Here is a 14,769-nt window from a genome sequence, read left to right on the forward strand (position 1 = left end):
AGTTTTGGGGCTCCAGGAGGATGTCATCCATATAATCAAATCAACATGGCCTAAACACACACAAAAAAAATGCGCAATCTGTGAAAGAATTTCACCCCCCCCCACCACCCCTTCTCAGAATACATAAGAAATTGGTATCATAATACATGGAATACATACATAATAAACATTACAACATGTCGTATAAATAAATGGGATATGAATGCGTCCGTGCATCATATATGCCAGGTAAGTGTGAGGTCATGTATCGACTGCTGGGGTCACGGCCATTTCTACATGTGGTCCTGCTTTTAGGCCAGACTACATTAATCTTGTGAACGCCACAGGGTATGAATTGATTTTTTTCCACTCCCCACCCCCCTAAAAAATATAGATAGCCTTTATTGTACATACATGCCTTATCTGGCTAAGTACAGGTGAACAGATGAAAAGGTACATACATGTTTGTAGTACAAACAGGACTACTGATACTATTATCTAACTACATTAGCTCTAAAACTACACTAATAAAGAGGTTTCAATTGGTTTCTTCTTTGTGATGTTAAAAATGTAATTTGACATGGGTTTGTTTAATACAGGATGATCAAAATGCATAAGAAAGATAGTATTCAATATATATTGCACCTTTAACGGCATGCATATTGCATACTTTGAAAAACAAGGCATGTTCATAACCATACAATGATGAAGCAAAAATGACAACAGATTGTACCATTCATGAAGTAATGTATGTTGCACAATGAAGAAGAGTAACATCATTTTTGTAGAAGCTTGTAAAACCGACATTTTGGTAGCTGCTCTGCTTCCTTCTTAACTCAATGCTCAGGGCAATGTGCTTTTTCCTTGTTAAAGAAAATAATTTGGCATCTCTTTTGTGTTTTTACTTGCGTTGCTGATATTTTTTCTGCACTCAAGGTCAGAGATGACGTTAGTGAGATCAATATCTTGACAGTTTTCCATAATTGGAGCTGAATCCACCGGAGGTAACCTTCCTGTCATGCCTGATTATCCTCTTAAAGCAGAAATTCTCAGAAGCAGGCTGCTCTTGTGTGAACTGATCTCAAGTCAAGCATCACTTTCAAAACAAGAATTCTGAGATGTCATACCTCCATGAAGTATTTGGAGGTGCCTCATTGATTATGGAAAAGGTTGTAATCAGCAAAGTCTGTGTTTTTCTAAACTCCAATTACAAATATTTTACATGTCCTATCCTTTGGCAATGTTTCGTATTAGTAGTAATATATTTATCATTAATCATGCAAATTTCCTCCACATATTCTGCAATATTAATTTGGTATACCTTTGTATTATATATTTATTTGGCGTTTTCGGTGAGGGGATTTATTCAATTTTACTACGTCAGGCCACGAGATATAAGCTATTATGTACATACATGTATAGATATCATTTTCAGTCAAAAAACGAAAGGTAAACTGCTATAGAGGGTAAAGTTCAAATTTACCCAAAACCATAAGACCGGTTCTTCTACCTGATGACGTCAGGGGGAATCCCGGGATGTCAGCTCCACCTATCACAGGGACAGAAAGTCACATGACCATGCATGACGTCATCAAAACAACGACTACAGTGACACCAGTTCCCCAAATCCGCGCCACAACCACACTTCCTCATCAGAGAGTGTTGAACAGTTGAACACTGCTTCCAGGGACGTCTGTGCTTGTTGGAAAAGCGCCCACAGTCCAAGATGAAGCCGCTCTGTGCCCTGTTGTTGCTCTTGACATTGGCAGCCGCTGTCTTCCAGGGCGCACAGGGAAGGAACCCAGGTCTCAAAGCCAAGGTCACCGAGTTTGGACTCACCTATGGTAGGTTCCTCATGATTTTGGCGTTTTGTTGTTTCCTCCTAGCCAGATGACATTTTCTTCTAAATGTCGATGTTTTGATGGTCTAGTTTTTGTCCTCATTTTCAAGGGGTTCAAAACATTAAGCCATTCACGTGTATTCATATATCAATAAGTCAGGGTAGTTGTGAATTTTTCGTAATCTTTGCTAGTGTTAAATTGTTAGATATATAAGATTTTCCTCCTTAGTCGGTGACCCAGTGCGATCGAACCAGTTTTCGTTTTCTAGGCAAGAAACTGGCGAAGACATGCATGTGTGTTGTTGTAGTTTCCAAGTCGCGTATCTTGATATCGACTGTAGAAATGTCATACCACAAACAATCCGAATCTAAAAACACAACATTGTCAAACCATTTTACTCCGTGTAAAGAAAGACACTGTACATTGTAGGGAACTTAAAAGGAGGAAACAAATACGCTATTGAACAAGCTGTTATGGTGTATAATCACTTCCTCTTTCTGTGTCTTTGTTCTCCATTCACACATTCAATGTTGTACGTAGCCACAACAAATATTGAATGAAGAATGAAGAACTTTATTGTACATTTTAACACATCACTGCGCTGGCACAAAAATTTTGCGTGACGTTCGGTATCAGGGTTTATTTGCCATGTTAAGCGAGGCAAAAACATTCATGAAAATGTTTATCTAATAATCACGCGAACACACTTGAAAACGGACTGAGTAACACTCAAACCACGGAAAGTCACGGTAGCGTCGTGATCCAGCCTTGGCAGTAGCCTCGTTAGCAGGCCTAGGAGGCTGTATACGGTATAGCCTATCACCAAAAGACTGATCAGAGGGATGCTTATTAATCTCCAAGCAGATCCTAGGGTTGCAAAAGACAGTATCAAATAAATTGACCAGGCGGTATCCAGCCGCCAGAGAGGGTCCAATACCTTGTCCTGGAGTGCGAATTTCTGCAGATCATTGGGTGGCGTATTGGACCCTGGATACTGCCTGGCCAATTTGATACTGTCTTTTGCCACCCTAGGATCTGCTTGGAGATTAGGTACTAGTTCGTTGTAGCCTTGTAGCATAGTGTAAATTTAAGACAGCCTCGCCGGGAGGCTTGATTTCGAGGCGTCATCATCATTTGCTTGTCACATGACCGGCTCCTGAAGCGAAACAGCGAAACTAGCTTGTATCTACACCAGGAAAACTAGCTCAGTGTGTCTACAACCATCCTTGCCGAGTCTGAATTTCGAGGCTATTGATGAGTCGCTGGCAGGCCGCCTCATCTGCCCAGCATCTGCCCGGCTTCTGACGAACACAACGGAACTCACTAGTATCAACACCAGACTTTCCCTCACGACCTGTTTACACTAAATTACACAGCAGTTTATGTAAGATAGATACTTTTACACGTCCTAGCACGCAGGTACTACGGGAAGGTTAACGTTATGTTCAACACCATCACCAAAGCTCAGGACAAATCCAAGCCATACCCCGAGGTCTGAGATTTTTTTCTGGTGGAATGTTAGCATGTGAGCTTCACGAAAAAACAAAACCAGCTTTCCTGCTTCCACAACCGTACATGTGTAATGGATTATCAGAGAGTGGAAGTTTAAGGGTGTGCTTTACGGATTTTTTTCATCGCAGTAAAAAGAAAGAAACAAACAAAAGAAACATAAAACGACTTCTCCGAATCTAGATATTTGCCACCTAGGCGTACATGTTATTTTTTTACCGATTTTCTATTTCAATTTTTATTTCTTTCATTTCAGGCACTTCTTTCACTATTCCATTCAATGCCTATAAACCTATAGCGGATAAAATTACGAAGTGAATAACAAAGAAACTCTTGTAGCCTTACATCAGCTTACATCTATTTTCCCCAGTTTGACGACAGCAAATACGTGTGTTTGAAGTACCACTTTGTCGTTAGATGTTGCTTCTAAGCAAACCTAAGTCAACACGTTACTGTTTTCCCGACCCACTCTACTTCTGGAGTTAAAAATATCAGAAACACTAACATCAACTCTGAAAGACTGTGACTGAAAGGGAACGTTATATGAAGCAATGAAGCCATTTTCTGGTGGTTCGGCGATGCGTTTAGGGTAATGGGGAAATAGAAAAAAGTCCCCTTCAATTTTCCACTGAGTGTAGCGGAACCTTTTACTTCTCGTTTTAGAGCCTTGGCTGGCAGAGGCCCAAATCCGCAATAATAATACACACCCAGATAGTCTTTGGGTTTATCTTGTCACTTAAAAGGCAATTTTCTAACCAGCAGGCACCATTTGATTCAATCACGCTCTCATCAGTGCCCTGTCCCTAATTTTGCGCGGTAGATAGCGCCCGGTTGACCGAGGCGGTGAGTCATTCTTGGCACGATGACTGAATGTACAATTTTCCCGTTGCCGTTGCACAGTGCAAGTTGGAAATATATAGATTCTAAAATAAAACAAGCATTTAAGAAATGCATGAAAGCAGGGCAGTTGATTGAATGAGTGAGGAGTGAGTGAGTGAGTGAGTGAGTGAGTGAGTGAGTGAATAAACAATGTTTTACGGACGCTTGCGACATAAGTCTAAATCCCTCCTACTATAAAATTGCAACATGATGTAATCCAACACTAGTTACCATGGTGACAGACGTTTGCTTCAGGTCGATCATTGACCTTATTTGTTTGGAGAAGAAGAAGAGGAAGAAGAAGAAGAAACAGAGTAAAAACAATGTGTTTTCCTTCTGCGAATTCGAAGGTAAACATAATTAATGTTTATACCACCAATCCAGGTATGAAGGTGTTCCTGTCCCTACTGAAGGATCGCGCCCAACAAATCAAGATTCCCGACCAGAGCGGCCGGGCGGATGTCGTCATCGGGAAGGTCAACTATGAGTTCAAGAAGTGAGTCATCTTCTGCCCGGGCAAATAATAGCAATCGTATAAGTTTTTTCCAGACAGCAGTTGTCTGTTCCCTATCTTTGACTCTGTAAAAGCAATTAGCCTTCGGGCATGATTTTGCAAATAAATGATTAATAATCAGTGGAAAATCTTGTAATCTCCAAGCAGATCTTTCCGTGGCTGCAGACATAGTATCAACTGTTGGTCGACAGTATCCAATCTATTACCCGGCAGTTATCTTTCGCCACTCAAAGTTTGGTTGGCGTAAAAAAAGATACCAGTATAAAAAAAGAAAGCCCAACAAAAACGTCTACTGAAACACGCCGAAAATAAACCGAAGCCCTAACCTATGCGAGGAGAGTATAATTCTTTTATTACCGAAGTGGCCTGTTGGTCTAGTAGAGGTATGATTCTCGCTTCGGGTGCGAGAGGTCCCGGGTTCAATTCCCGGACAGGCCCGTGTTCTTTTACTTCTTTTAAAACAAAAACGACAACAGAATTCGGAAAAGGCAGCAATAACTACGGATACACCTTTGCTATAATATCTTCATGTTGTTACTTCTATCAAAGTTTTAGGTTCAGATATTCACACGCTATTAGTTGTGCATGTTCAAAGCCTCAATTAGAAACTTAGAAGATAATTTTCGTATTACGCAAAGGCCGATTATATTTTTCCTTTATGATAAATACATCGTATATTAAAAATATTGAACAAGTAAAGGTAAATAGTTTTTAGTTTATTTGTCAATCTCTCAAAAAACTTGTTTGACCTTGGTTCAATGTCAGCATCAAGATGTCCGTTCAACATCGGCGGGACGAGCCTTCCCGTGGTGCCCCGCGAGGGCCTGCGACTCCGGGCCAATGGCGTGTCCGCTTCTCTCAACGGAAACTGGCACTACAAGGCCAAGGTCGCCTTGTAAGTACCTAGAATTATTTCCTTATAACCTCCATTCAATATGAAAATAGTGTGACGGACTCCGGAGGCTAACAGGCAGGAAACAGCACTTATGTGATATCAGTAACTAAATACATGGAATGTTTAAAAGCGCAACGATCGAAGATTGATATAGATAGAGAGATATATCTAGGCTACACTGCAAGATGGTCAACTCGATCATTTTTGCGCTAGCCTCCGTAGCAGGCTTATAGAACTGGGTGTTTGGTGGTCTTCGGCTGTTTTCTGATTAGCTCAGTTCTCAAAAAACGGCCGGCTATGTTCTCTATATGTAATCAGAAAATAGCACATAAAAGCTCCCTGAAGACTCCTCAAACCCCCAGTTTTTGGCATGCTATGAGGCTACTTTTGCGCCTCATTTTTTGTTCATGATTTTCTACTTTGTACCATCCCAGCATCCCGATTAGTGACGGAGGCACCTTGAGCCTGTCCATCAGTGGAGTGTCGCTAGATGTCGTCATTCGACTTGGTAAGATGAATTCTAGATCTCTTCGAAATTTCACGAGAGCCAGTACAACGTTTAATTTAAGTTCTATGTGTAATGTGTATATATAAATCGTTCATCCGTATAATAATAGATACATGAAAAAATTGTTAGATATTATGGTATAAAATGGAATATAGTGCTTTTGGCAACGCCTAAGGGGACTATCAACACCATTTATGGTGGTCTCCCACGTGTGTCCGAAAAGCTTACCCACCGACGGGTTAAGTTTGCGGGACATTGTTGCAGAGCCAAGCAAGAAGTAGTTTCGACCGTCCTCCTGTGGAAACCTAGGGACAGAGTGCATTTCAGAAGTTTGAATTTCACTGACTCTTTGATCAAAGACACTGGTATTGACTTTGATTGTTTAAAAAGCTATCTTTTTTTTTTCAAGAATTCTATTCAAGAAATATGAAACAAATCAAATACAAAGAGAACATGGGTAACAATAAACTACATAAAAACCAAAGACACGTTCAGTCATGGTTGACTAAAAGTAAGAACCAAGAATAACTTATGTAAAATGTGGCAAAACAAGTTAAATATGCATAACACAGCAAAAATGCTTAAAAAAAAGCTATCTTAGATAAGAGAGAAATCTGTACTTGCTTGGTCCCGACTGGACAGGCCTGTAATAGATAAGATAGATAGGGGCAGAGGCATTTTTATCATATCATATTATTTACTCCCTGCTCTGGCAGGAAAGGACGCCCAGGACCGCCCCACCATCTCTGTCGGCTCCTGCTCGGCACACGTTGGTGACGTCAGCGTCAAGTTCCACGGCGGGCAAAGGTAAGGATAATCATGTCGTAACGTTTACCTCTCAGACATCTATTACAAAATTGTTTTTTTAGCTAATTGTATAGTGTAACATTATTGACTGAAGGTTGTATAGTGTAATATTGTTGTAATAATTGATGTAATAATTGATGTTTAAAATTTACTATGTTGTTAAGATAAGTTTTCCTGAAGCATAATGTCAATGATAGCAGTTGAATGTAAATGTAAATATTAGTTGTATTTTTATGTTGTACAGGACTCCAGGAAGAATATGATGTACATATTATCACTAATGGGAGATTCCTAAATAAACAAACAAACTCTCCAAGCAGAGGTTTAGGTCTGGGCTTACTTTTAACGTGCTTTAGACGTTTTATCGGGTTTCTTTTTCGTACTAGTATCATTTGACTGTCAGAAAAAGATGATACCAGTACAAAAAAGACCCGACAAAAACTAGCTAAATCCCGCCATATATAGTCGTGTGTCTGCAAACCCTCAACTTACATCGTTTTGTTTTTCCGTCCACGCAGCTGGCTGTACAACCTCTTCAAGGGTGCGATCGAAAACACGGTCAAGAACCAGCTGAACAGTGAGGTGTGTATAGTTTCATAAAGCAGTTTCATTTCCTCATGAACAGTTACTAGTACTAGTTACAAACGTTTGGTTATACGGCACAAAATTTTGCGCGAATTCATCGTTTGTTTATTTGTTTGTTTGTTTGTCTGTTTTCTCTCAAGATCTGTAAGTCCGTGTCGAAGGCCATCAACGAAGATGTGGAGAAATCGTTCGCCCAAATCAGGGGTAAGATCACCTCATTTCTATTGTAATAATTGTATTTGCTTGTTCTTCTTAGCCTCCTTTGCAGGCGTTCCGGTGTCGGTCGGCGTTTCTTTTGGGGGAGGGGGGGGGGGTTCTGATTGCATGTAGATTAGAACTCTGGTCGCCTTCCCTAGTACACTTTCTCAGTTCTTCCTCTGTTGAACTTTGATAAAGATGCTTAAAAAATGTGTGAATATAAAAGAAAGTGTAGATATATGTTGGTTCTACCTCCAGTTCTGGAGCCAGTTGGGAAGTTTGCTGACCTTGACCTTGGGCTGCAGGAGTCTCCAAGTTTCCTGTCGAACTACATGGAACTCCCGCTGAAGGTCAGGGTTACTTCGTTAACGGTTTTTATTGTAAAATTGCACATTTTGTGTTAGCCTCGTGAACATTCTGTACGTGCTTTGAGTCTTTCACCCCCAGTTTGTTACCACAAGCCTTTCCTCTGCCAGTTTGCTTTCTGAGTATTGCCATTGTAGGCGTGCGCGAATATACCTGGAGGGACAGGCAGTACTCTGAGTCCCGTAGAGATACCAGTGAGCCTATATAGCTACGATGGTCAAGATAACGTAGGGAGATTCTGTGTAAACTTGATTAAACAGCATGGGGAAACAACAATCAGAAGCAAGCCATCGCCTGCATGTTTTGACTCCATCTCCATTGTTTAATGAAGAAGTCTAATAAAGAAATTAAGTACCAAGTGTAGTTTGACAATGCCTTTGACATATATATAGGGATCCGTGGTGCCCCGTGATAGCCGTATCACCGTGCCCGTGTCTCCCGGCCCGATCCCCGAGGTGCCCGAGACCGCCCGCATGATCTACCTGTACGGCTCCGAGTACGTGGGCAACGCCATCGCAAACATCTACCACAAGGTGAACAACTGTCCTTCGTCTAGGGATGTAAACTTTATTGATCCTAAAGAATGGCTACTGTCATGTACATGTATGCTAACTGTGGATCCTTTCAGTAAATAAGAAACTTAAATCCTAAATCCATATGCATTTATCGAGCGTACACAGCACTCTTTAGTCACAATTATAAAGAACTACGTTGTAGCGTAAAAACGAAGTCCCACTGACCCTTGGCCATGGCCTGTTGCCTTCTTCACGTTGGAACGACCAGTCATTTAGGGCACGTGACCATAGGATGACCCTTGGCTTGTAGCCTTCTTCCCGTTCGAATGACCAGTCTTTTAGGGCACGTGACCATAGGATGACCTTTGTCTTGCAACCTTCTTAACGTTCGAATGACCATCGCACGTGACCATAGCAATCCTTTTGTTAGTAAAAATGCATTTTTTTCGTAAATATGCATGGTTCCAGTAATGAAATCCTCGACAGAATGTACATGTGCATGTGCTAAATTCATGTATCTCTTTGTCTACCACAAGGCCGGACAACTCAAGCATGTTCTCAAGCCCAAGGACGTGAGTATCATTAACTCTACATGTCCTTATTTCCTTATGTACAATGGTCATCGTAACATATGACTTTGAAATGTATCAGATACTCATAATATCTAGTATCTATCTTATTCTGTAAAAGACCGTTTTTTTCTCCTTTTTGTAGATTCCCAAGGACTTGCCCTTCAAGCTGAACACTACATACCTGGCGGGTCTGGTGCCGAAGGTAAGGACAGTACTATACTTACGAGTATCACAATTCGGTATCATGATTGAACGTCCCTGAAGTCTTTGTCAAGTGGATACCAAACACGGACTAAACATAACACCCACCCTACACACACACACACACACACACACACACACATACACACACACACATTCACACATATATGTATGTATTAGATATACATAAACCTGTCATGTTTTGAGATGTTACTAGTAACTCACTAGGTTGACTAAACCGCGCTCCGGGCGGACGAAGGGGTGGGGTCTTTAACCTCCGGCCGAGAGAGCTTGTGTAACACATGTACTTCGTTATTCCGCATCCAGGTGGGTGAGTTGTACCCGGACATGGGTGTGGAGCTGGTGCTGAACACCTCCCTCCGCCACACCTCTCCGTCCGGCCCGGCCCGGCCGCGCCACCCACCCATCATTATCAAATGTTAACCCACGTACTTCGTTATTCCGTCCCCAGGTGGGTGAGTTGTACCCGGACATGGGTGTGGAGCTGGTGCTGAACACCTCCCTCCGCCACACCTCTCCGTCCGGCCCGGTCACGCCACCCACCCATGTTATCAAATGTTAACCCACGTACTTGCTTATTGCACCCCCAGGTGGGTGAGTTGTACCCGGACATGGGTGTGGAGCTGGTGTTGAACACTTCCCTGCCGCCCCACCTCTCCATCCGGCCCGGTCACGCCACCCTGACGGCGTACGGGAATGTGCACGTGTACGCAATTCCTCAGAACAAGCCTGCCGTCTATCTCTTCAGCATCAACGTGGTACGTATAGTGTTTCTTCAATCCGTGATGTAGAATACTAGCCGAGCATGGGATCCATCCCTACGCGCTATTGCATGTTATAGTGGTGCGGCGGTGACTGCCCGAACCGGCAATATCGCGTAGCCCTGGATGGATTTCAGGCTAGTAAAATAAATGACATAGTAGGTAGAAATCTTCCACCATTTTGAAATGTGTGATGAGAACGCACGTGAGTTTGCACGAAAACGACGTCGGAGATGAAAAAATAGATTCGGATAGGAATGTTTTAAAGGTTCTTAAAAGACATTGCGAGACAGAAAAAGAAGTTTTTTATTTGTTCTGTGGTCCGCACGTGAGTTTGCACGAAAACTACTTCTTTCTTAAGAAAGATCTTCAAATCCAAATGCAAAGTTGTTGTACTCATTGTTTCCCGTAGACCATGGATCTGGGTGGCGAAGTGAAGCTGATAGGACAACTTCTGTATGGTAACGTCTCCATGGATCCTAACAAGTGAGTACTAGTACATCATTTTTTATTCCATAGATTTATACATGCTTATAATCTGTTCCCTCTCATTGTATTGTACCGTATAGTAGCTTTGTCTCTGTAAAAGCAATTAGTCTCGGGCATGATTTTGCAAATAAAGACTATACATTTGTATAACATGAAGTTACACATCTAGTGTTGATGACAGAACATTCACTAGTTCGCTTTCATAAAAGATACAGCCTGATCATCTATCATTGTAAACATGGTGTCAGCGGTGGGATTACAACCATGCACGCTTGCAACGACCAGTATTGAGAAGCATTGCTCTCAAGTGACTATACGTTCTTCATTATTTCTCATCATGAGGTTTAACATTTGACGTAGTATCCATCTCCAAATGACTAACCATCCTTAGCAGAGGCCGACGATACGACTGTAGTTAAACATGGATTTGATTTGACCGTGTGCATTCACTCTTTTAAATCACATTTCTGCCTTATAGGATCAAGGTCAGCACATTCGGCTCGACCATAGGCCCTGTTCCGGTGAGTAGCCTTGCTTATAAAATACATGTACTGTATATGAATACTTGGTGAGGTGACTTATGTAGAAAATTCTGATTTCAAAAGTACAAATGTACTTAGTAAAGTAATGTCTGTCCAAACTGCAACGTGTGCTTTTGCTCAGCGATTCAATGAATCCGTGCTTTACTCTATTCTTGATGTCGTGGAGGAAAAACTTGCTAACCCAGGTAACCGTACACTTCTTATTCTCTAGACATTCGGGCTGGACTTCGGGATCCGTGCACTGTGCGAGAAGACTGTACCATGGATCAACAGTAAGAATTACTTTTCTTCATTTTGGAGAATATAGAAATATAAGGCAAAATCAGACAAAGCCATGGAAGCTCTACCATCCTTTACCTTTACTTACAACGATATCATTTATGTCTACTTTTGGACACCATGGTTTCTGTCATTTTCTGGTGCTTCTGGTGGTTTTATTCATTGCTGTCATAATTTTTACTGGTTCTGTTATTTTCTTTTACATTGTTACAATACAGTCTACTATGTGCCAAAATTTCTCTCATTTTATCTTTGTCTTTACATCTATGTTTTACTTTTGATTTTGAGGAATTTCTGCCTCTCTTGACTTTACCCTATTCTCCACACCTCTTGCTCACCTTCTCCCATCAGCCTTTGCGCTGGACAACAGGTTTGAGGGTATGCTTACGGTGTGGACGTCACGTGATTTCTGCAGACAAGGGGCGGTGCCCGCTATACGTACGTTATTCTGGTGGCTCCAACTAACTATTTTCGAGCTCCTAAACCTAAAGCTAGCCTGCATGTTTCAACCACTCTTACTCACTACTATCACTACTATGCATGCATTTTTTTACAGGTTTTGCAAAGGCCTATTTCATGTTGCTTTTGACGTCATGTGTCGGCCATCTTAGAACCGTCAGCCATATGACCAATCCATGAATCGTAGTTTGGCTTAGTAGTTTGTCAGAGTTGCCCCTCCACTTTTTGTATCTTAAGAAACCTGACAATTGCAATTTTGCAATGGTGGTAAATAGATGAGGTTTGAAAGAAGTGAACATGTTGTTGTTCATGGATTCACCATAGATTCCATTGGATTGCTGGTCCCACCCTTGTATTGACTTCAAAGCTCTATCTGTGCTCAAGGTGCTTCCTTGCTGTACTGTGACTGTAACGCTCTTTCCTTGTCCCACAGACTACCTGGCTCAGGGAATCCCGTTCCGTCTGAAAGACGTGCTGTTTGAGAACGCTCAAGTCGTCATGCACCAGGTGAGTCCTGAGCAAAATTACTTAAAAAGTTTCTTACTTTAATGAGAAATAAACTGAAATTTGACTCGCCGCGACGGGGGGCGGTACCGCCTTCCAACGAACTTTGACCCAGCGTTGACGTCACACCAACGGAGCGTTTCTCCAACTTTTGAGCTGGAGAACAGTTTATTTCTCATTATCTAATTTAACAACTGATTGGGAAAATTTTGACTTTTTAAAAGACTATGTACCATTTTCTGACAAAAATTCAACTCAGCTACGTACTCAGTACCAAATTTGCATTTTTACTGCAGAGTTAAGTTTCTAAATCTTTTCGCTTTATTTCCTTTTCAGGGTTTCATCTCCATCGGCACAGATGTCAAGTACACAGGGCTGTTCTAGTCAACACAACGCTGCCTAGCAGCTATAGTAATAACTGCACGTTTGGTGCACGTTATGCTTGGTGTTTTAAATGAGACCTGGAAAGCAGACGCAGTTACCGTGTTGTCCCCTTTATGTGTATGTATAGAGTATAAGACGACTTGTTTTAAAGTTCGATGCCAATGTGCGAAAATTAAAAGCAATGCAATGTATTAAAATCAAGAAAGTGTTATAAAGTGATGGCTAGCATATGCATATGCATATATGTTTTGATGACGGTGCCTTAAAAGATGTGTGTCTTGTGTCTGTTTGGTAAAGCTAGACCCTCCTTCGACGAATTTGAGTTTGATATAGGGAACAGGAAATAAGAGGGTAAAAAGTCTAGAAAGCTAGAAAGTAATCCAAATTCTCCAATATTTCCAATAATCTTAAAAAGGTGTCACGCAAATCTATAGTTTTCTACAGTTGTATCTTTGATATCTGTTTAAAACATCGGAGAAAGGTCGAAATACAACTTAACTGAGAACCTAAATGTTGTCGTGCTTGATTTTGTTTTACTCGTGTTGTGTTAGTGTACGTACGTAACTATACGCAAACACACAAACACACACACACACACACACACACACACACACACTGAAGAATTGGTAGTAAGTAGTCGCCACTGGGAAGTCACTGTGAGTCTTTAAAAAGCGGCTGCAAATTGAGAGGATACGTCGCAATTGCCACGTCAACTGTGGTAAACATAGTTGAAGTATTTTGCTAAGCAGGCTTTCTCGTTGTTTGTTAACACGACAAGGTAAACACCTTCGCCCTTTGTCCCTCTCCGACCCCCAAACCGGTACAAAGTAACAAAACTGCCACAGGATCAGTAGAGACACGGGTAGGTGTGTTAGAGACAACGTGCTGAGGATAATTCACAGGTACGACTAGTCTTTTCATTAACACATATCTATGGGATTTTATAATCTTTTTATCAAAGTTATCTCGCTGTATCTTTTATATAGCCAAGCTTATTAAATACCGGGGTATTATTTGAAATCTTCACATTTACCTTACTCATTATGGTTAAGAACTGTGATTCTGATATATAAGAACGTTACTTTACATCAAGGACGTCCTTGTTTACATGCAAGACATGAGCCCTAAGCTGCCGACTTCTCAAAATTGTCATCTGTGTTGTGTGTTACTACAGTATGTGTTTAATAAGTGAGGTTTAAAGCATGGGCCAGTAATGAGAAAGGAGCGTTGACATGCGCAGTATGCATGTAGTTACGGCGCTCGCACCTGCACTTTGAACTTTGAGCAGTCCTTTGGGTTAATAGAATAAAATTGTGGGTGTGGCCATGGGTGTGTATATCATTAAAAAATCCCCCTGAAACGTCATTCTTTGTGAAGAGCACATTACCGTCATATTTTTGAATTGTGGAATTTTGGCAAATGAGGCTAGCAGCATATTAGATTGCACGCGATGGCTGCCAGGTAGTGTGTTATTCACTTGATGTATTCATGTAATGTATGCACTATCAACTGTTGTTTTAAGAAATCTGATTGACTGATTCCATGATCAATGTAACATCAGTCAATCAAAGCAATTAAAACACAGTGCAATGTGTCATCTTCATAATCTCGTCCCCAGCTCCCACAATGTCCTGGGACAGAGCTTTGCAGCTCGGACTCCTATTGGTCAGCTGTGCCGCCGTTTTGGCGGGAAAGTCGCCAGGCGTGAGGACCGTCTTTACCCAATCAAGCCTTGACTATGGTAAGTCACCTTGAACTTTGAGCTTGTTGTCCAGAAATATTGTAAAATACAACGGTAGACTTGGTTTTGTAAGTGATTGATAATCAACTTAAGTCACATCTGTTCTTTAAAAATGACCTGAACCAGACCGTCTATTACCATGGTAACTAGTGTTGGGTTACATCGTGTTGCAATTTCATAGCAAGAGGGATTTAGACTCCTGTCTGACCATATATATATA

The 14,769-nt window shown here is 41.4% G+C and overlaps 1 protein-coding gene and 1 non-coding gene across 2 annotated transcripts in view; both read left to right on the top strand.

Annotated features, from left to right (window-relative positions):
* Window positions 1-1,563: 1,563 nt before the first annotated feature.
* LOC109480450 (bactericidal permeability-increasing protein-like) overlaps window positions 1,564-14,769 on the top strand; it is a 17,842-nt gene continuing 4,636 nt past the window's right edge. Inside the window, 19 exon segments of the mRNA XM_019782641.1 lie at window positions 1,564-1,823; window positions 4,593-4,704; window positions 5,488-5,499; window positions 5,501-5,617; window positions 6,052-6,125; window positions 6,842-6,932; window positions 7,451-7,514; window positions 7,658-7,721; window positions 7,974-8,065; window positions 8,474-8,603; window positions 9,122-9,168; window positions 9,311-9,370; window positions 9,981-10,148; window positions 10,564-10,637; window positions 11,119-11,161; window positions 11,394-11,454; window positions 12,354-12,427; window positions 12,761-12,807; window positions 14,427-14,512. Coding sequence (XP_019638200.1) covers window positions 1,706-1,823; window positions 4,593-4,704; window positions 5,488-5,499; window positions 5,501-5,617; window positions 6,052-6,125; window positions 6,842-6,932; window positions 7,451-7,514; window positions 7,658-7,721; window positions 7,974-8,065; window positions 8,474-8,603; window positions 9,122-9,168; window positions 9,311-9,370; window positions 9,981-10,148; window positions 10,564-10,637; window positions 11,119-11,161; window positions 11,394-11,454; window positions 12,354-12,427; window positions 12,761-12,807; window positions 14,427-14,512 — 1,534 coding nt within the window. The 5' untranslated portion in view covers window positions 1,564-1,705.
* On the top strand, window positions 5,086-5,160 carry Trnap-cgg. The gene has a single exon. It is a non-coding gene; the product is annotated as a tRNA-Pro (tRNA).

This window comes from Branchiostoma belcheri, unplaced genomic scaffold (assembly GCF_001625305.1).
Source record: "Branchiostoma belcheri isolate BF01 breed outbred unplaced genomic scaffold, Haploidv18h27 scaffold51, whole genome shotgun sequence".
NCBI classification, from domain to species: Eukaryota; Metazoa; Chordata; class Leptocardii; order Amphioxiformes; family Branchiostomatidae; genus Branchiostoma; species Branchiostoma belcheri.